The following is an 18,066-nucleotide window of genomic DNA, read 5'->3' on the forward strand; positions in this document are numbered from 1 at the left end:
AAAATTGGGGGGCTCGTACTCCCTCTATGCTAAAGATAACGAAACCATTTTTTGGTCATTAATAGCTAATGAGTACAGGTATATTGCATACAAATTTGAAATAAATTGGACATTGTTTACTGGTAGTAAAAATCAAAGTCCGACAACTGATAGTTTTATCCGAGCATAGATTTTATCGGACTAAGCATACTATTGGCTGTAACTCTTAAACTTTTAATCATGCAAAGCTGATTATTGGAGGATAATTATTGCTTATTGTAGCCTACCTTTTGGTACAATAACCAAAGCTGCTGGATTCCCAGGAAGTGAATGGCAGCTGTCCGAACATCATATTGTCCGATAATTGATACTTTACTCTATGTGTCTAATATTTTCGTTCGATGGATTCGCGAGCGAGTTGAATGTTGTGTGTGCGCATTCACTAGCAGCCCCTGGTGATATCGCGTAGTAGTGTACATAATTTACAGTCATTTGCGTGTCAGTTTAATACTGGTAAACTTGTGACGAAGGTTTAAAAAAAAAAAATCATTTAGTGATGGGGGGGCAAATGCCCCCCTTAGCTACGCCTCTGGACTGGCTAGTGAAAAGATCTGTTTATGAGCATGCTGCAGGCTATAATAAACCTGAGAATAGTAGAACCAAGAGTTCATAATGGGCGGAGGGAGTAGTTGAATTGAGGGAGTAGTATAGAACCTCTTGCAGCAATGGATCTGAGGGCAGAGCTGCAGCCATTTTTGTTTTCATGGTGTCTCAACGGCTGGAGGAAGCAGTTAGTCAATAGAGTTAAAACAATGTCGACGTATAGCTAAGTACTCACCATAAGGGAGTTTTAGTATGTATAAGGAATGCACATAAAAATGTATTGAAGCCATTGGGAAACTGACAACAAAACCTCCGTTACTTACAATGTATACAGTATGCTCCAAGATTTTGAGCATAGATGGAATCCAGATTGGTTTGCTGTTTATAGGATAAACACTGAATGAGTTATGGAGCCATAAAGTTGAAAATTTTATGAAACAACCTTTTCCGAATTCATGGCTAATATTCATGAGTTTCTACTTTAAAACCACTCAGAATTAATAGGCAATTGATAGCTTTGTAATAGATTATTTCATTGTTCGCACGTAAGACCAATGCTAAAATCAGCTGGAAGCACGTACATATAATGTTTATTAGGCTCTATCCAGGTCATCCTGACACATTACTTTTTTGTGTTTTCTTCAATTAAAACATAAAAAACAAGACATTTTTTGGTGTTTCTACACTAGAACTCTGCTTCACCTAGCATTTTAACTTCAAGCTTGTAGAATTCCCTACAACCTAGCCTAATTCACTACAGAGTGACCCTTAACCTGGCTAAACTCTCTATAGGGTGGCCCACAACCTAGCCAAACTCTATACAGGATGAAACATAAGCTAGCTGAATTCTGTACAGAGTAACATGTAAGCTAGCTAAATGCTCTTCAGGGTGGCCCATACATAACCTAGCTGAACTTTCTACAGGTTGACCCATAACCTACCTGAAATCTCCACAGGGTGAGTTGCAGTTTAGCTGAAAAAGTCTACAGAATGACTGACAACCAAGCTGAAATCTCAACAGAGTGCCTTGCAACCTAACTGATTCTACAGGGTGAGTTGTAATCTAGCTCAATAATATAGAGTGACCTGTAACCATAGTATGCTTGTAATCTAGCTAAACTTTCTACAGGGTGACCTGTAACTTAACTAAACTCTCTACAGAAGTGACTTGTAACCATAGTACAGAGTGACTTGAAAGCTAGCTGAACTTTCTACAGAGTAATCTGTAAACTGTCTTAACTCTCTACAGCAAGAACAGACCAGCAGTGACAAGGGGAGGGGCATAAGCAGGGTGAGTTGTTCGTCATTGCAGACAGCCAGATTATCATACAGTAAAACATAAGATAGTAGTGTATCATACAGTACGATAGTAGTGTATGGTAGGGACGGCGAAGATGCGGGGGTGGTGCTGAATCTTCAGAGCGACCCAAAGCGTTTTCGTTGATGCGCTACGAAATTTAAAAAAACAATTTGAAATAATCATAGATACAACATAAATGGACAGTTTCACTTGTATGATAGTACCTATGCCTTTACTCTTTAGCTGTTCTGTTCACAAGATAATTGTATGGACGGTCTTTTCGGTATTAATGATCGATCAACACGAACCACTCTAATAGGGCAGTCAGCAATCTAAGATAATTATTATAATTAAATTTGCCACAACCCTGCTCGTCTGGCACTGGCTAGAACACTCTCAACGATCGATATAGAGCAGTTTCAGCACATGATCAACATTACGTAAACCTTACCGATACGCCATTTTGGTGCACCACCTGATTGATATGAACTGCGAATGTTAAGATTGTCAAGCTAGACTGAAGGCTTTCCTGACGAAACAAAGAGTGATACAAGGGTAAACTATGAACTACAGGTAGGATCGACCAGTTTCTCGATGATTTACGAATTTAACTGACGGTTTTTCCGAACTTTCCTCCTGCCTGTCCTGTGGAATCCATTGTTTGTTACTTTGTTTTAAGGACTAGTTTTGTCACGTACAGCTGAGCAGCTTATAGCGTAGAAAGCCTTGAAGCCTACAGCCAGTTTGTATGTTAGTGGTTGGGGAAGGATGTTTGTATCTGGCTGGGTAGCTAAGAATGCAGCTAAGTGAATGTTGATAAGAAGTCAGAATGTGATGGTTCTGGAACTGTGCAGGATCACCTTACTGATTGCCAGACAGCTATTCATGAACTAATTGAGCAAGCAACTGAACCTCTATACCCTCACCTCTACCACCATTCTGTGAGGGAAGTTTTGTGAGTGACGATTTCACTGGAGCACACGCCGGTTACCTAACTTCGGAGTACTGAAGGCTACATTTGATTGTGTGAGCAGGACCTTGCCAGCTGACAAAGCTACCAGATTGTAAAGGTTTAGGATGTCACTGTGTCACTGACAAATAGTTAACAGAACACTGGGATTTTGAAGAAACTCTTGCCAGGGAATATGATGTTGGCAGACCGTGGATTTGATGTTACTATTTCTTTGGGAGCCATGCAAGCTACATTGCACCTTCCTGCATTCACAAAGAGTCAACTGTCAGTAGCAGAGGTTAAGCTAACTAACTATTGCTAATGTCCGCATGTGGAATGTGTCAGTTGTTAGCTGTCCAGCAAAGGTTTCCAATTCTTCAAAGCACTTATAATTGCAGACTCATTTGATCAGACAAAATAAAGGTGAAAAGGTACCTTTGATTGATTGAATAATCCGTGTTTGCTGTACTTTAATCAATGTATGTGACTCAAACTAAAATTAATGGACAATTGTACAGTAAATATTTTATTTTACATGAATGGTTGTACAACAAATAATATGGCATGCCTCACGTACTTCTTAAGTGGTTTTTTACTGTTGCCTGCCTTTTTCTTTAGAAATTGTGGCAAATTCTACATTCAGGGCATGCAGTACCACTTTCCCCTTGGAACAGTCATGAGTTTAAGTAAAACCATTTACAGTTACTGTTGTGACAACCAACTGTGGATCCTTTCCTTTCTCTGGACCTTGGCAAAAGCACAAGTTTTTCCTGTTTCCTCGAAATTGTCTGTGTGAACCAGATAAAAAAGCACTGCTGCTACAGTATATGTGTACAGACTTCTCCAAGGCCAGCCTTGCAATTGCAACTTGAACAGCAGACATGACCTGTCTCCTCAAGAATTTTCCACATGCAGTGGCGTCTCACTCATCATCTGTGAATGGCAAACCTATACAACACATAATAACTTTGTGTATAGAATGACCATACATGTAAGAAGATAGTCATTCAATCAGAGGCTATGGTTCAATAAAGAAATATACCTTACCCTGCCAGTGACTTTCAAGTTCAGTATAATTAATATAACCAATCACTAGCATACAAACTGGTTATAGGCTTCAAGGCCTTTCCACGCTTTAAGCTGCTCAGCTGTGACAAAACTAGTCCTCAGAACAAAGTAACAAACGGCCGGTGTCATGGATTCCACAGAACAGGCAGGCAAAACTCGGAAAAACCGTCTGCTAAATTCGAAAATCGCTGAGAACGGGTCGACCCCACCTATAATTCATAGTTTATCCTTGTATCGTTCCTTTGCTTCATTGGGACGCCTTCAGTCTAGCTTGACAACCTCTACATTCGCAGTCCGTATCAATCAGGTGGTGCACCAAAATGGCGTCTCGGTAAGGTTTACGTAATTTTAATCACGTGCTGAAACTGCTCTATACTCTAATACACAGTAGTCACCTGCACTGAATTCTGTAGAATTTAGTCACGTTACAGGCACTGCATTAGGGCTTAATTGATCAATATACTGAGGATTGTAGTCTTAGCATATAATCACTAATAATATAATGTTCATCCCTATCTAAGTAGGGTTCAATAGGTTTGGACAAACCACCTTCTTTTTAAAGGTTTACGATTCAGTGGTGCATGAACTTCACTCAAAAAGATCTATATACTCTAATAGAACAGTCAAGTACTCTAATACAACATTCAACTACTCTAATATAGCAGTCAGTAACTCTAAACACCATAATAATTCAACAATACTGTGCTAAATATCCTGAACTAAATTACATATATTGGCATGTATTTCTAAACCTTTCCAGGGGCATGTCCCCATACCCCCTAGTTTTGCATGCTAAGACAAGTTTCAAACACCAACACCAAACCTCTGAAAAGAACCCCCACCGAAAATCCTGGTCATGGGCCTGACAAACTCACCTTATAAGGCATTATCAGTGGATTTATGCTAAAGACTATGCAAAAAGGAGCCTAATCATAATTGGAGGTTTTTCAAGATCAAGATACTCTAATAGAGCAGTCACAAAGCTACTCTAATAGAACATTCCTTGGAAGCATCTACATAAGCTGGTTCTGCTATGGAATTTTTTGAATTTGCCTACACCCATGCATAGTTTATTAAGTATGGCAATAGAAGCCCAGAAACTCAACTATTAAAGCACATGTATTGCAAGCAGCATGCATTGTTGAGATTGGCCCTCCCTTACTCTTTGGCCTTTTCCACCGCCAATGGCCAGTTATATGTTTGGCCAATGTAAGCTTACTATGCATTCCACAGGAATGAGGCAAACATTTACTTGCTTTTGTGTAATCATAACACGTTTTGAAGTGCTTGAGTGTGCTTTTGTGTAATCATAACACGTTTTGAAGTGCTTCAGTGTTTGAAGCATTAGCTGTTTTAAGACATTTGTATACGTATTTGTGCTGGTACTAAAGCAATTTACAAAAAATGTCTAGGTTGTACTTATAAATACAACAACACAGACAGTGTTTGAATTGAAAAGTCTCTCTCTCTCTTAAATACAATTATTTAGACTCTATATTCGAAAGTGTGGCCGGTTTTGGGTGACATTTTTGGGCAGGAAAGCTCAAACCTTCATGATCAGATCATCCCTATTACCATACTGTGTGATATGGATATGTATAGGAAAGAAATCTATAAACAATTCTACAATTCTACATATTCATTGATGTTTAAAATTGTGCTGTCAGGTAGTCGATTTGTGCACACTGAGCTGAAGTAAACAGACATATCAAATTTCAAACAGCCTTTGAAGTGCACCAATAAAATGCTTTCACTTTCATAGTAGACCATAAACGTTCAGTAGTTACATGAAGTTTCAGTGCACTAAATTTGCGACTAACAATGAATAAGTGGAGTGGACACAATTGGCAAAATGAGTGTCATTGTTATGTACATTAGCTTGTATTGCATCAGTGACTAACTCCAAGCTGAGGAGTAGGTATAGTAGTGCACCTCTCATACAGATTAATGCACTGTATTGTACAGCGCATGATATTATATGGAAATAGTTCATAACATTTGTGATGTGATGCATGTGATGCTATCGTATTGACAGTTGTTACTAGCAAAATGGAAGATAGTTACCCTACAAGGCCTCAGCAAGAAACTGTGTTATGCAAACCATCACAGTTGTGTTTGGTCCATCACACTGGTGCAAAACAATCATATGTCATTGTCACTGGTGTGACTGTGGTGGTCACACAGTCAGTGACATGCTCAGCCTTTAGGATTACACATGGTATGTATGAAGTACTGCATTTTATTGTTGGTACACAAGTGAACCTTTTCTTCATTTTACAGGGAGAAAAAGTACATGGAATAGAAACTTCTCACATATAAATAAATAGCTACAAATTCTCTGAACACACACACTGCTTTATGGACACATGTAATAAGCTGATGTTATAAAACAATAACTTGTTTGCTACAAAGATTTTTTATTAATCAAATATTTTATATTCTCTTTCTACTTTGTAGCTTTGTGAAAAAGTATTCGTTTAAAGTCTGTAATTATCTTCATCATTTATATATACATAATGCATCATAGAGAGTCACTATGTTACTGGCACAACACGTCAATCTTTACTGACTAGTTAACTTTGTTGACAAAACTTGTTGTCTCCTCATTGGTTTCAGAACTAAACCTGTTTAGCAAAGTTTGCAGAGTTGTTGAAACCTAGGATAGGATTGGTGACAAAACCTATGCAAGTTTTGCTGATGTAGCTACACAAAATGGGGAATATTATTATACATATTATCAGTATTAAAACTACTGGCATTAAAAAGGCATATATTGAGCTAAACATTCCAGCCAATGAATGCCTGTATAGAATCATTTCCATGACTATGTCCATGCTTCATGCAATGCATGTAATGATACTTGTTAGTTGTTGCCTATAATTATAATGTTAAACAGTCAACTAGATATATAGCTATTAGTATGGGGGATATGTACACAATTTAGTTCAGAATAGACAGTTAGCTACTAAGAAGTGTAGTACACACACACACATATATAGGGACAAGACAATTATTTGTTCCTGGTACTAGTCCTACCAACTGAATTCATTTTATTGAATATTTAAGTCATTGGTGGATTTTTAAAAGTGGTCTGATGCTTGGTGATAGATAATGTACATAGGACATACATTTCAGACAGCATAACTACATAAATTATGTAAAGAGATGGGGGCTCATAGTCTCCTTGACTCATTGGCAACAAATTTAACAAAGAACACTGGAACTCTGACAAGGCAAGAAAGAAACTGGTGTACATATATAAAATATATTGACAGTTTGATTACATCTCATGACGCTGAATGGTGACATCCTGTAGGAGTATAGGAAGTGGTTATAATAGTTGCACAGATATGTGGTTGTATGTATATGGTTATAGCTATGTTTAACCTTTTCATCATTATTTGAAATTGTAAGCGTGAGCAATTGCAATTTCTAATGATTGCATTGTTCTTGTGATGCATAGGTTGGGGAAATATAATTGTAGTAGTACATGACAGTTAGAGACCTTACACTAACTAGATAGAGTTGATGGAATTCCCTAAAATATGTAAGCTGTATGGCTACACGCATATCATGTGGATTATTAAGTTACACACAGCTCAGTCTTCTACTTGCATCTTCCCCCATCTGTCCATGATGTCTATATGGATAGAAAGCTATACCAGTACAACCATAAGTTAGTTATACGTTAGCACATCTTCATGACAAGATTTGATAGTGACTGCTAGTAAATAAAGTGTATATTAACAATATACTACTGTAGCAACTTACATAGATATGGTTTTTCTCCCCTGAGTATAAATGAAACTCTAGATGGTTACTTTACATAACTATTCCATTTGTACTCACACATGTGTCTCACACATGTGTACATGTGCCCAGATCTTAGCACAAACTATTTATATGTACGTATACCTGTAAGTAGTACACAATAGTCTACAATTCTAGAGGTCCCTCACCAAGCATATGATATTATTGTATGTACTGCAGTATATATAGTCATAACCATTAAACCTGTTGAAACCCTAGGCTGTAAACTTGTCAGTCACGACGTACAAGCTTATAACTAGTTTCAAGCATCAATGGCTTTAAAGCCTGTAAATGTTATATGTTTTAAATACGTCGGTATGAAGTTACAGACATAAATGTACCTTGCGTAATGTGTTATTCAATAAAACTCCCTAAACCAGATTGTCTACTTAATAGATATGTTAGACTCTGTACTATGGCATTGAAATATATGTTGATGTGATGTATGAAATTTAACTATAGCAATAGAGAACAATTAATTACAAAAATAATTATCAGCTAGGTGGTTAGGACAAGTGATGCTTAAATGAGTTGTGATCTGAGAGGGATGGAATGGTCTCATGATCTTCATTCTACCACTGGGAAAACACTGTTCACAAAGAACAAGTATCTAAAACTGTCGAGTGAGGAAGATTTACAATACAAGCTAGGAAAGGGAGTGAGATCGTGAAGCTACATGTGGATAGAAAAATGAGTGCAATGCCATGGCATTACAGCAAATTGTTTTGATTGGGTTAAACTAGCACAATTTTCAAAAAAATATGTTGATCAAGGAGTTAGCTAGGTGACATCATTCCTCCACTGCTGGGGCATAGGGAATGGAGTTTCCAAGGGTTTCAGGAAGCTCTCTTTGAATTTGGATACTTTCAAGTATCTAACACCATTTAGTTTAGCAGCACATAAGTGAGTGAGTAGCAGCATATAGTAGTGCATCTCATTAAAATTACTTTTATCTCTCAGAAAAGAATCTACAGAACCCTCTTGAAAGTTTTTTCTTATTAAGAAAATGGGATACTCTAATAGAGCAGTCAGGTATACTCTAATAGAGCATTCATACTAATGTTCATGTATGGAGGGATTTTATTAATGTGTGAGAACTTCATTGTTGAAAATGATGTGGAGTGTGTTGAATTTTTGGGTTTACAAGGTAAGAATACTATTATTGTAATATTACTCATAAATGTTTAGGTGAGATGTATATATGTAATTGTTGTTAGAAGTCCAAATATTGTTTTGATTGTTTATAACTAATATAATTTTGTCAGTGGATTTATTGTTTGTATGTGATACTGTAGTCCCATATAAGCTACTTGTTTCCCAGGGGCCACACTGATTCACTATCACATGTGCGTACGCATGACATATAGCAATCTGTTTTTTGAGTTTTAACCATTAAATGTTCAAGATTCTTAGCAGCAGGAGACTTCACCCCCAGACTCTCACATATGATAACTCTGGCTACACCTCTAGCATGCACACCAGCTATTCTAACAGAACAATCAGAAATAAATTCACAAATGCAATTGTAATAAAATGCTGCACAACATCTTTTTTTATGCAGTGGCTATTGACCTATTTACACTGACTGTCAGTGTCAATAAGAGCTACTAAAAACTATTGATACGGGTGGAACAACCTCCAGTATCAAGCACACAAGGTTTTGGTTAGTTTGAGGTAAGCTACTAACCCTGGTACAGGCATGCATGCATGGTCTTTGGAAATCCAGCTTGTGTATGCACATAGCTATTTAGAACAGCTGTTGTTTTTATAAACTTTACCACCCCTGCATGGTTAGAGTGGGTAAATACCAGGCATAATTATCCTTCCTAGTTGAAAGTTTCTCTAGGTTGGAATGTGTTAAAGGTGACTAATTTGGGTGTATATTTTCATGTTTTAACTAAAAAGCTATAGGATTGTTTATATAGCAGGACATTTTGTGACACCCACGTGTTGTACACATTGGTGTCAATAGTATTTTCATATATTGTAAATTATTTGTGGGAGGAGGTATGTTTGAGAAATTATCTAAAACAAGCATGTTAAAGTACAGACTAATTTCACAAATTACTTTGCTGACAAATGCTTTGATAAATTATCCAGGGATATCAAGATTTAAAGGAGTTGAAAACTAATGCTAAAGTATATAGATACATACAACCATAAATTCAAGCATCCAGTTGAAACAAATTTCCTTTGCAAACAATATGTATGAAAGTAGAGTTTGCTTTTTTGAAGCACTTTAATGGTGAAGTTTCAACATGACAAGTTATTTTATTGGTTAGCTACAGTATTGCAAAGTAAAATATGAAAAACACATGTTCCCAAGTAATAACTAGCATGGTAGCTCCACTATATCGTAAATGCTATATACTGATTTGTATTTTGTGTACTGCAATATGTTTAAAATCTATGTGTAACTAAGAATACAGTCACAGTACAACAAATTATGTGCAAAAATAGTTCTGCCCTTAAATAACACTGTAATTCATTTAATGCAAAATATATTATAAAACTGACAAAATAGAGTAGAGTAGGTTAATATTAAATTATTAAACCGATAAAATAATCTATATTAATGTAGTTACGTATAAAACCGACAAAATATGTAATTATTCTTACACAACCTTAAATGTTTAATACAATACTGAATTTGAAAATATTTTTTAAAATGACAAAGCATAACTTAGCACACATATTATTCAACAACACTTTCTTCTTGGTGTAATAAATGTTGGGGGGTCCAATGTGATAACATTGTCATTTTCACTTTCAGTAAATCCACGAAGCTTTAATAACCTTGTGACAGCCTGCAAATAAAAAGTAACATACTGTGATGGCTTTACAGCTACTTTGTGTAATTAATTAATGTAATTAGATAAGCCTGGATCTTTAGCAAAATTTAAAATTGTAAATGATGTTAAGTTAATTGGTTAGGAATGAAATAAGGATTAACCCATAGTCTATACACTGTCTTCATCTTCTTGCCTTACCAGTGATAGTATCTTTTCAAAAATAACCTCCACTTTTTGGCCGTCTTTTGCTGATGCTTCCATAAACTCTGCAAAGTCAAACTGTCTGACCATTTCTTTAGCCTGTGTTCTTATCCCTCGACTGATGTGTAAGTGGCATTCACACTGTGAGTAAATATGAACAACACTGAGTCAAATACTGAATGAAATGATTTCACATACTGTAATGATCCTAATTGTTGGGCTGGAACAGCTACAAATGCACACTTGTATTAAGAATTTTGATATTTGCAAGTAAACGACATTGGAATAGTATATATACTCATTAAGATAACAGCAATCAATCAGTTCAAGTGGTGTATTTTTTTAGTGTCCTGCTTGTCAGGAGAATTTACATGCGTACTAAATTATAGTGTGAGTATCATTGCTGCTACTGTAAAATGCAGTCAGTTACTTAGGGTCCAATATATATATATATATATGCGGCATATCACATTAATATGGGTACAACTACTGCAGGGACACCTCTACTAATGGTCTGAAACTGACGCAGTTCGAGCACTCGAGGTGAACTCTCCAAAGAAGATGACTCAGAAAGTACTATAAAACACTTACAGCACCACCTATACCTGCGTGTATTAAATTGGGGAGTCTTGAGACTAACTCAGCTTCACCTTGTGCTGCATCAGTCTCTTGACTCTCCACCATCATACACACATGAAGTAGTGCTTTATGCATTAAGTTCAAATTTTAAAGTAGTGGTTACAATGAATGATGGGGAATATAAATCAACAACAAAGCATATTTGTGTAAAAGGAGCTTAAGATTCACAGTAGAAATGAATGAACCCTGACATGTTAGACTTTTCGGCGTTTATGTTCAAATGAACACTTTATATATACATATAGCCGACTAGCAAGACTAGCTCTGGTTATTACATACCTTGTTACCAACCAGTAAAACTGGTATATCTGTAGAGGACATATGATCCTTCATCTGCTTCACCCATCGATTTCCCACATCATCCAAACTGTCTTGATCAGTCATATCAAACACCATTAACACAGCATCAGCATCACGGTAGTAACTCTACATGTAATCATTTTTAAAAAGTATAAAACTATACATTTACATAGTGGGCTGAGGTGGTTGATCACAATTTGAAAAAGCACTAGTAGTATTTATTTCTCCTAAAACATGAAAAATAAACTTTAGTGTCTTTATAATATGCAGTTAACCAGAAAGAAGATAACTATTATAAACTGGGTAATAAATATTGATAAATTGGCAGAAGTTTCATGGAGCTCTCTTGAGGTCTATCACTAATATGCTATAAAAGCAGAACACAATCTTTGTTTTATAGTGTAATAGCCTGTGTATATGTAGTTACTTACTGCACATATGCTGTCAAATCTTTCTTGTCCTGCAGTGTCAAACAGGGTCAGTGAAATATTGACATGTTTAGAGAGATGGCTGACAAAGCAATGATTGTGATCAACAGCAATCTGAAGCATACAGTTAAGGAGATACAAACACAATGATGATACATCAGAAGTGCTTAAATTACAAGTACAAGGAAAATTAGGAATTGTAAAAAGTAGGGAAACAAGGGAGGTTGCCTATACTTGCAGATACTAGTGAACATTTAAAGTCATGGTTATGGTTATGACTGAATTAGGGATTAAATGTTCACTAGTATATCTTCAGGTGTAGCTCCCTTGCTTCCCTATTTTTTTTTCTATGATCCCTAATCGAAATAATTATTCTTTGTTTACTTGTTTCGTAACACTATTATGACTGGTGAACCCATGCATACTGCATCAAAAGAAAGGATGGTGCCAGAGTTAACATTTTCATCTGAACGTGTGACCCAGCTATCAATTACTGAAGTGGCCATTATGCTTTGCTTTCAGCTATGTTTAGCGTATTGTACACAAAGAACAACAGGAGAAGCACCTCTGCAGTCAATCCAATATGGATGACTTGTACACCCCAACAATCAATTACTGACTCGAAAGTGAAGTGGCCATTATGCTTCGGTTTCACCTATTTTCAGCCTGTTACACAGTGTTACAAATGAAGAACAGTATTAGAATTGCCTCTGCAATCAATCCAATCACTACGTAAAATATAGACGATTTCTGTTTACAAACGTAGGGAAACCATGCATTGCAGTACTGCAAATCGACACCTTGGGCTGAGAGAAATGGGACACAAAGGACAAAGGTAAGCCCATGATGTGTGCATTGTACATACTGCAGTATGCCAAAAGGCATGTCATGGAATGAAGCGATGTCGAACAGTGAAAAAATCAAGCCGGTAGCCTTAACCATTATCTAGCTTTGCTTGCCTGAAGGTATCAATCAGTCAGTAGAAAATTCCATTGAATAAATAAAAAAAATTTTTTGTAACAATGTATTGGAAGCATTTAGGGTCGTACTGGAGGCGCTTTTGGGCTTGGTTGTACCTAACCAATACTGCAAAGGCGCCAGGATGGTATTATGAAGCTGGTTTTTGGGTGATATTTTTAGCCAGAAAAACCCAAACCTCAATATGAACCACTACTGTGGTTCATGATAAAGTTGAAATTCAAAATAAACATTGAATCACACAAGTTTTACTCCACAGATACTACTATACACAGGTGCAAAGATAAATGATGCATGCATGCATGAGAGGAATAGAGGATACTGTTGTTTGTGCTTGCCAGAAGCACTTTTGCAGGAATCGCATTATGAGAGACGTCTTTCCAACTCCACTGCTACCCAACAAGATTAGTTTCATTGGTAACATATTAGGAAGTGGATCTGTTGACTACACAAAAGGAATACAAATTTCATTTCCTCCATTACAGGAATTGCAATACATGCATACACACCAGCTGTAAACTTGATATCACATCATATTCACTAAGACAAGTGTTGGTATGTATATCATTATCTTCAGTAGTGGTAGATACACTGCAGTGGGCTGCCTCTCTTCTTTCTTCATGTTCAACACTAGCTGTTTCGTTATGAGACTCAGTAGCAAACATGGTCGGTGGCTAGTTGAATACAATATCTGATTCTAACAATGGCATGCATTGGTCATCATTTTACACTAACTTTATGGTTAAAATTGATTGGCTGCATTTACTATGAAGATGCATAATGCATCATTCAAACAAATGCACATATTTCTGCTGTATATTCTGTATACATGTACCATGCATGGGTGTGACATATGTATGAAGTTTAAAAGTTGCAGTTTGCTTGTAATATGATATGTATTACATCACTGGAACTTACTGTTTAACTGTGCAGGGAGTCATGGTACAGAAATGCTACTATACTATGCATATACACTACATAAACATTTGAGTGCATAAGACAGTTTAACTTATAGTTTCAGAATAAACCCAAACACATATTTGTGGCTATACAAGTTTTGTTAGGCTAGCATATCTATTATTACAACACACCATATTTGTTATGATACTAAAACTGTACATGAAAGTAACCATAACCATGTTTGGCAATACTAGTCTCACAAAAGTTTTTTTGCCAAATACTATGCAAAGTTCAGTATGGCTACATAGATTTAATTTGGTGAATTGGATGAAGTTGTCAAAATGTTTAATATTACATGGTAATTCACCAACTCCATCAGTAAATTGCTTGTCATCATGACACGCTAATAATTCACGAAACCTTTATAACTAGTCTTGCTGGTCAAACTTTTGCTGATCTAAACCTACCTGAAATCTCACCTCATAATAGCTTTCACTTTGTGAAACAGAATGTTGCAGTATGGAGCATTCCTTAGGTTTGCCCTTGTTGTCACAGTGTAGAGTTTCCTCCATTTTACAATTACCGCCTGTAGTCTAAGACATTATGAGTGGTAAACAACATTGCTGTACTAATGGAGACATATGGCAGATTATATAATAATTAGCAATGTATAGTTCTAAAAAATGTATTGGCAGTATATTGCATGACATTATTATGGTAAGTTTATAGGTATACTGTATGTATTAGAATACAGAACAGAGCAATATAAAGATTTGTCATGGTGTTGAACTCGGACACATGATTTAGTGAAGTGTTAACTACTAAAGTGTCAGATTACTGTAAACAATTTGGCTATCTACTAGTTTGTGAATAAAGGAATAATGGTCAGTCACTTCATACCTACTCCTAGAGCTATGTATAAAAGTACAGTATAAGAACTAATGTGGGGCTGGAATTTCAATAACATTAAGCATGCCAAATATTTCATACAGTGTGCTTTAATTTAGTTATCATCTATTTTCAGCACTTTGGAGTCTGCATGAATGTAGCCAAATAGCTAAGGTTCCAATCAACATTCTGTTAATGCCTATACATTTAGGCTAAATCAGAGGATGAAGTACGGAGGAAAATCAAAAACAGTACTACTGATTATACAATGTATAATACCTATTAGCATCAATGTTTTATAGCACAGTTTGTAGGGGGAGGGGATAAGTAAAAGAGTACTTTCTGTATACTTGCACAAGTGCTGAAAATTATGGACGATTCCTTTGTAGCTAATTATTTATGCTAGAACAAACAAGTTTTTACACTTAGTGTAAATCTTAGCATACAAGTGCCTATTGAAGCAGTATCTGTCCCTAGTATATGTCATCATGTGACTATGTACATTGTATTTCCAATCCATTCTAGTTTATGGTTGTAATGTAATCTTTTTGGTGGTTAGATTGAATTGTAAATATGCGCATATAGCTACGGTACACTTTGTACGCAATTTACAAAACTTACTTCTTCAATCGGAGCAAATAGAGGAGGACTGTCTTTACTACTGTTAATACCACGATAATCACCAGGATCAGTGTTGAGTGAGGTAGAGTGATATTGGCTTGAACCACTTGTGTGTGTTATAGCTACAATGTAGTTAAAAGCTGGAGCAGATGCTGCACGATGTGATCTATGATGTGAAATACTGGTGCTTTCTGTGGGTGGTGTAGCAGCAGCAATGGTTTTTGTTATACGGGAAAATATTTGCCCAATATCCTCAACAATATCTGGCATACTTGACATGCTTGCTGTGATATGGTCTGCTGGCATGGTTGACTGCTGAAAGGAGTCTGATATGGTAGAATGGTCTGTAATGCTTCCAAGTGCTTCTTGGCTCATCTGATCAAAGACATTTTGATATTGCTGCCTGAGTATGACTGACAGCTTCTCGTGTGGCTCATACGACTTGGACGTTTCATCCAGTACATCTAAAAACATCTGCAAAGCTGAAAAACCTTTGTCCATCAAAGAATGGTTCACTAGATATTGTTTTCTTTCTGTGTCTGTTAGACCACTTCTCGGGTTCTCCAGGCATTGAAGCCTATAAAGTGTCAGCCATCGCTTCTTATATAGCAGCGGAATGATCTCATCCACGTCTATAAAACTCACGATTTGCTGACGTAACTCTTGAAAAACCTTGTTTGCGCAATTATCTTCAATAGAACTCATGATCAGATGCTGTAGCTAACTTGTTTGTAAACAAACCTCAAACCTCGTGACCTTCTATGTTTTCAAGCTGATCACGTGTAGGGTATTTCCTTAACTGCTACGTAAAGGGTGGGGCACGCCTAAACAACTAGACTACAAGTAAAACTATTTATTTGAAATGCTGTATTTGTAAATAGCATTATATACGTCAGTAAACAAAAAAACAACAAATAAATAAAGTAAAACGATTGACTCGGATGACGTGAACTGGTATTTGGCCACGCGGCAGTGGCCAACAGAGGATATGCGCTAACTTTATGACCGAAAACATTCTAATGAAAACGTGATGTTTTCTTACGTCACGACGGTGAACGAATGTATTGTAGCCATGCATAGAAAGTGCGAATCACCAAAACTAGACCAGTTAGGCGAGTTTCTCCAGAACTATAGTTCCTTTACGTGTACAACAGAGTAACTGGAAGGAGGAGCCCCATCCGTAGTTCATGTGGCGAGTTATAGTCCGAGCCGCATTTGCTACCCGTAGCTATACTTTGTATTTTTTTTTTTTTCCCGGGCTTGATGGACTGCCCTTGCCTACCACCCCCAGCACAAAAATGGCCTGTGCTGGACAAACCGGGACTTTCTTAGTCCACGGCAAACTGAGACTCTGCCCGAATCAGCTCCACAATTGGGGGAGTCTTAACATAGTGACCGATGGATGAGCGGGCTCCGCGGATGCATTGTATGGAGGACCGCAAGAGAGAAAAAGATAGACAGCACCTTAACCACCCCATGACAACAGAGTAATCATCGCCCCACTTGTTTGAAAGTTGATGAGCCAAGCGTTGATAAAAAACAGAAGCCCCGTATACTTTGTATGGGATTCACGATAGTCGTTCACCGTCAAAAAATTCTTGGGCACGCCGCAAATCTTGTTATAGTGATCATTTTTCGTTCAGATTATTAATAGCGCATAGACATGTTGTGTATAGATATAGCATCGAAAATATATGAAAAGTGTGAAGCTGCATAAACCAGGTCAAGCAACATTAGGCCACTCCAAATAAAAAGCTTCCACCACCCACATTTATTGATTGCCAGTTTTTAAGTTTCATTATTCCGTGTTCTTTCATTATTTTCCGTATATTGTACAGGTTCAGATCTTGTAAGGTAGTCAGCTCACGTGTTAATGTACTATGTGTTAATAAGTCACTACAGTGGGCAATTAGAATTGTCATCCTTAACTACAACATTTTCCACTTTACTGATAAGATAACTGATCACTTTACCGTTGTAGCTAATCTGTTTGTAAAGACATGCTAGAGGAGTGCTAACCTTCTAATATTTTTATGAATATATGTTTATAGGAGCTTATTCAAGACATTATATAGCAAGACCTATTTGAGATATGGTGGATATCTAACTTGTACAATAATTTCAGCCAAACAGGCAGTGACGTGTACACTTATAATAACTATATGCTAAATAGTTATATATTACAGTAATTAGGCTATAACAAAATTAATTTTATGGTTCGTGGGTCAATGTTTTGGCAAACCCAAGGATATGAAAATTAATTATGATCTCTTTTAAAAAGTGCTAATTATTACTCATAAAATGATTGTACAGGTACAATTATTCAAGCAGTCATAAGCTCATAAGTAAAGGGGAGAGTAATGAAGCTCATTCACTATATCTCAGAAAGGCAATAACTAGAGAAGTAAAAACATACAATTATAACTAAGTACATATTGAAAATGATATGGTTAATGTTTGACTCATAATGGGCAATCAATTTCCTGCTTCAGATATAAATGTTACTCCCCAGCTTGACACTTTTTCTGTTTTCGAGCCATTTTTGTCAATGAGCAAGAATGGTTTGCCTATTGTTAAAAGTCTCTGAAAATCTATATATGTATTTGA

The 18,066-nt window shown here is 36.6% G+C and overlaps 1 protein-coding gene across 2 annotated transcripts; it reads right to left on the reverse strand.

The window, feature by feature from the left end:
- Positions 1-10,130: 10,130 nt before the first annotated feature.
- LOC136269335 (ras-related protein Rab-12-like) lies at positions 10,131-14,553 on the reverse strand. Of its 2 annotated transcripts, none has more exons than XM_066064890.1 (7): positions 14,418-14,550; positions 13,560-13,724; positions 13,373-13,495; positions 12,076-12,186; positions 11,624-11,770; positions 10,703-10,846; positions 10,131-10,519 (listed from the first exon to the last, which is right to left on the reverse strand). In XM_066064890.1, exons 1-7 carry the CDS (start codon positions 14,520-14,522, stop codon positions 10,412-10,414), a joined length of 903 nt encoding a protein of 300 aa, XP_065920962.1. In that variant the 5' UTR covers positions 14,523-14,550; the 3' UTR covers positions 10,131-10,411. The 2 variants fall into 2 exon arrangements, with proteins under 2 accessions (XP_065920962.1, XP_065920963.1); XM_066064891.1 differs by having other exon boundaries at positions 10,133-10,519; positions 14,430-14,553.
- Positions 14,554-18,066: the final 3,513 nt, after the last annotated feature.

This window comes from Dysidea avara, chromosome 10, assembly GCF_963678975.1.
Source record: "Dysidea avara chromosome 10, odDysAvar1.4, whole genome shotgun sequence".
In the NCBI taxonomy this organism is placed as follows: Eukaryota; Metazoa; Porifera; class Demospongiae; order Dictyoceratida; family Dysideidae; genus Dysidea; species Dysidea avara.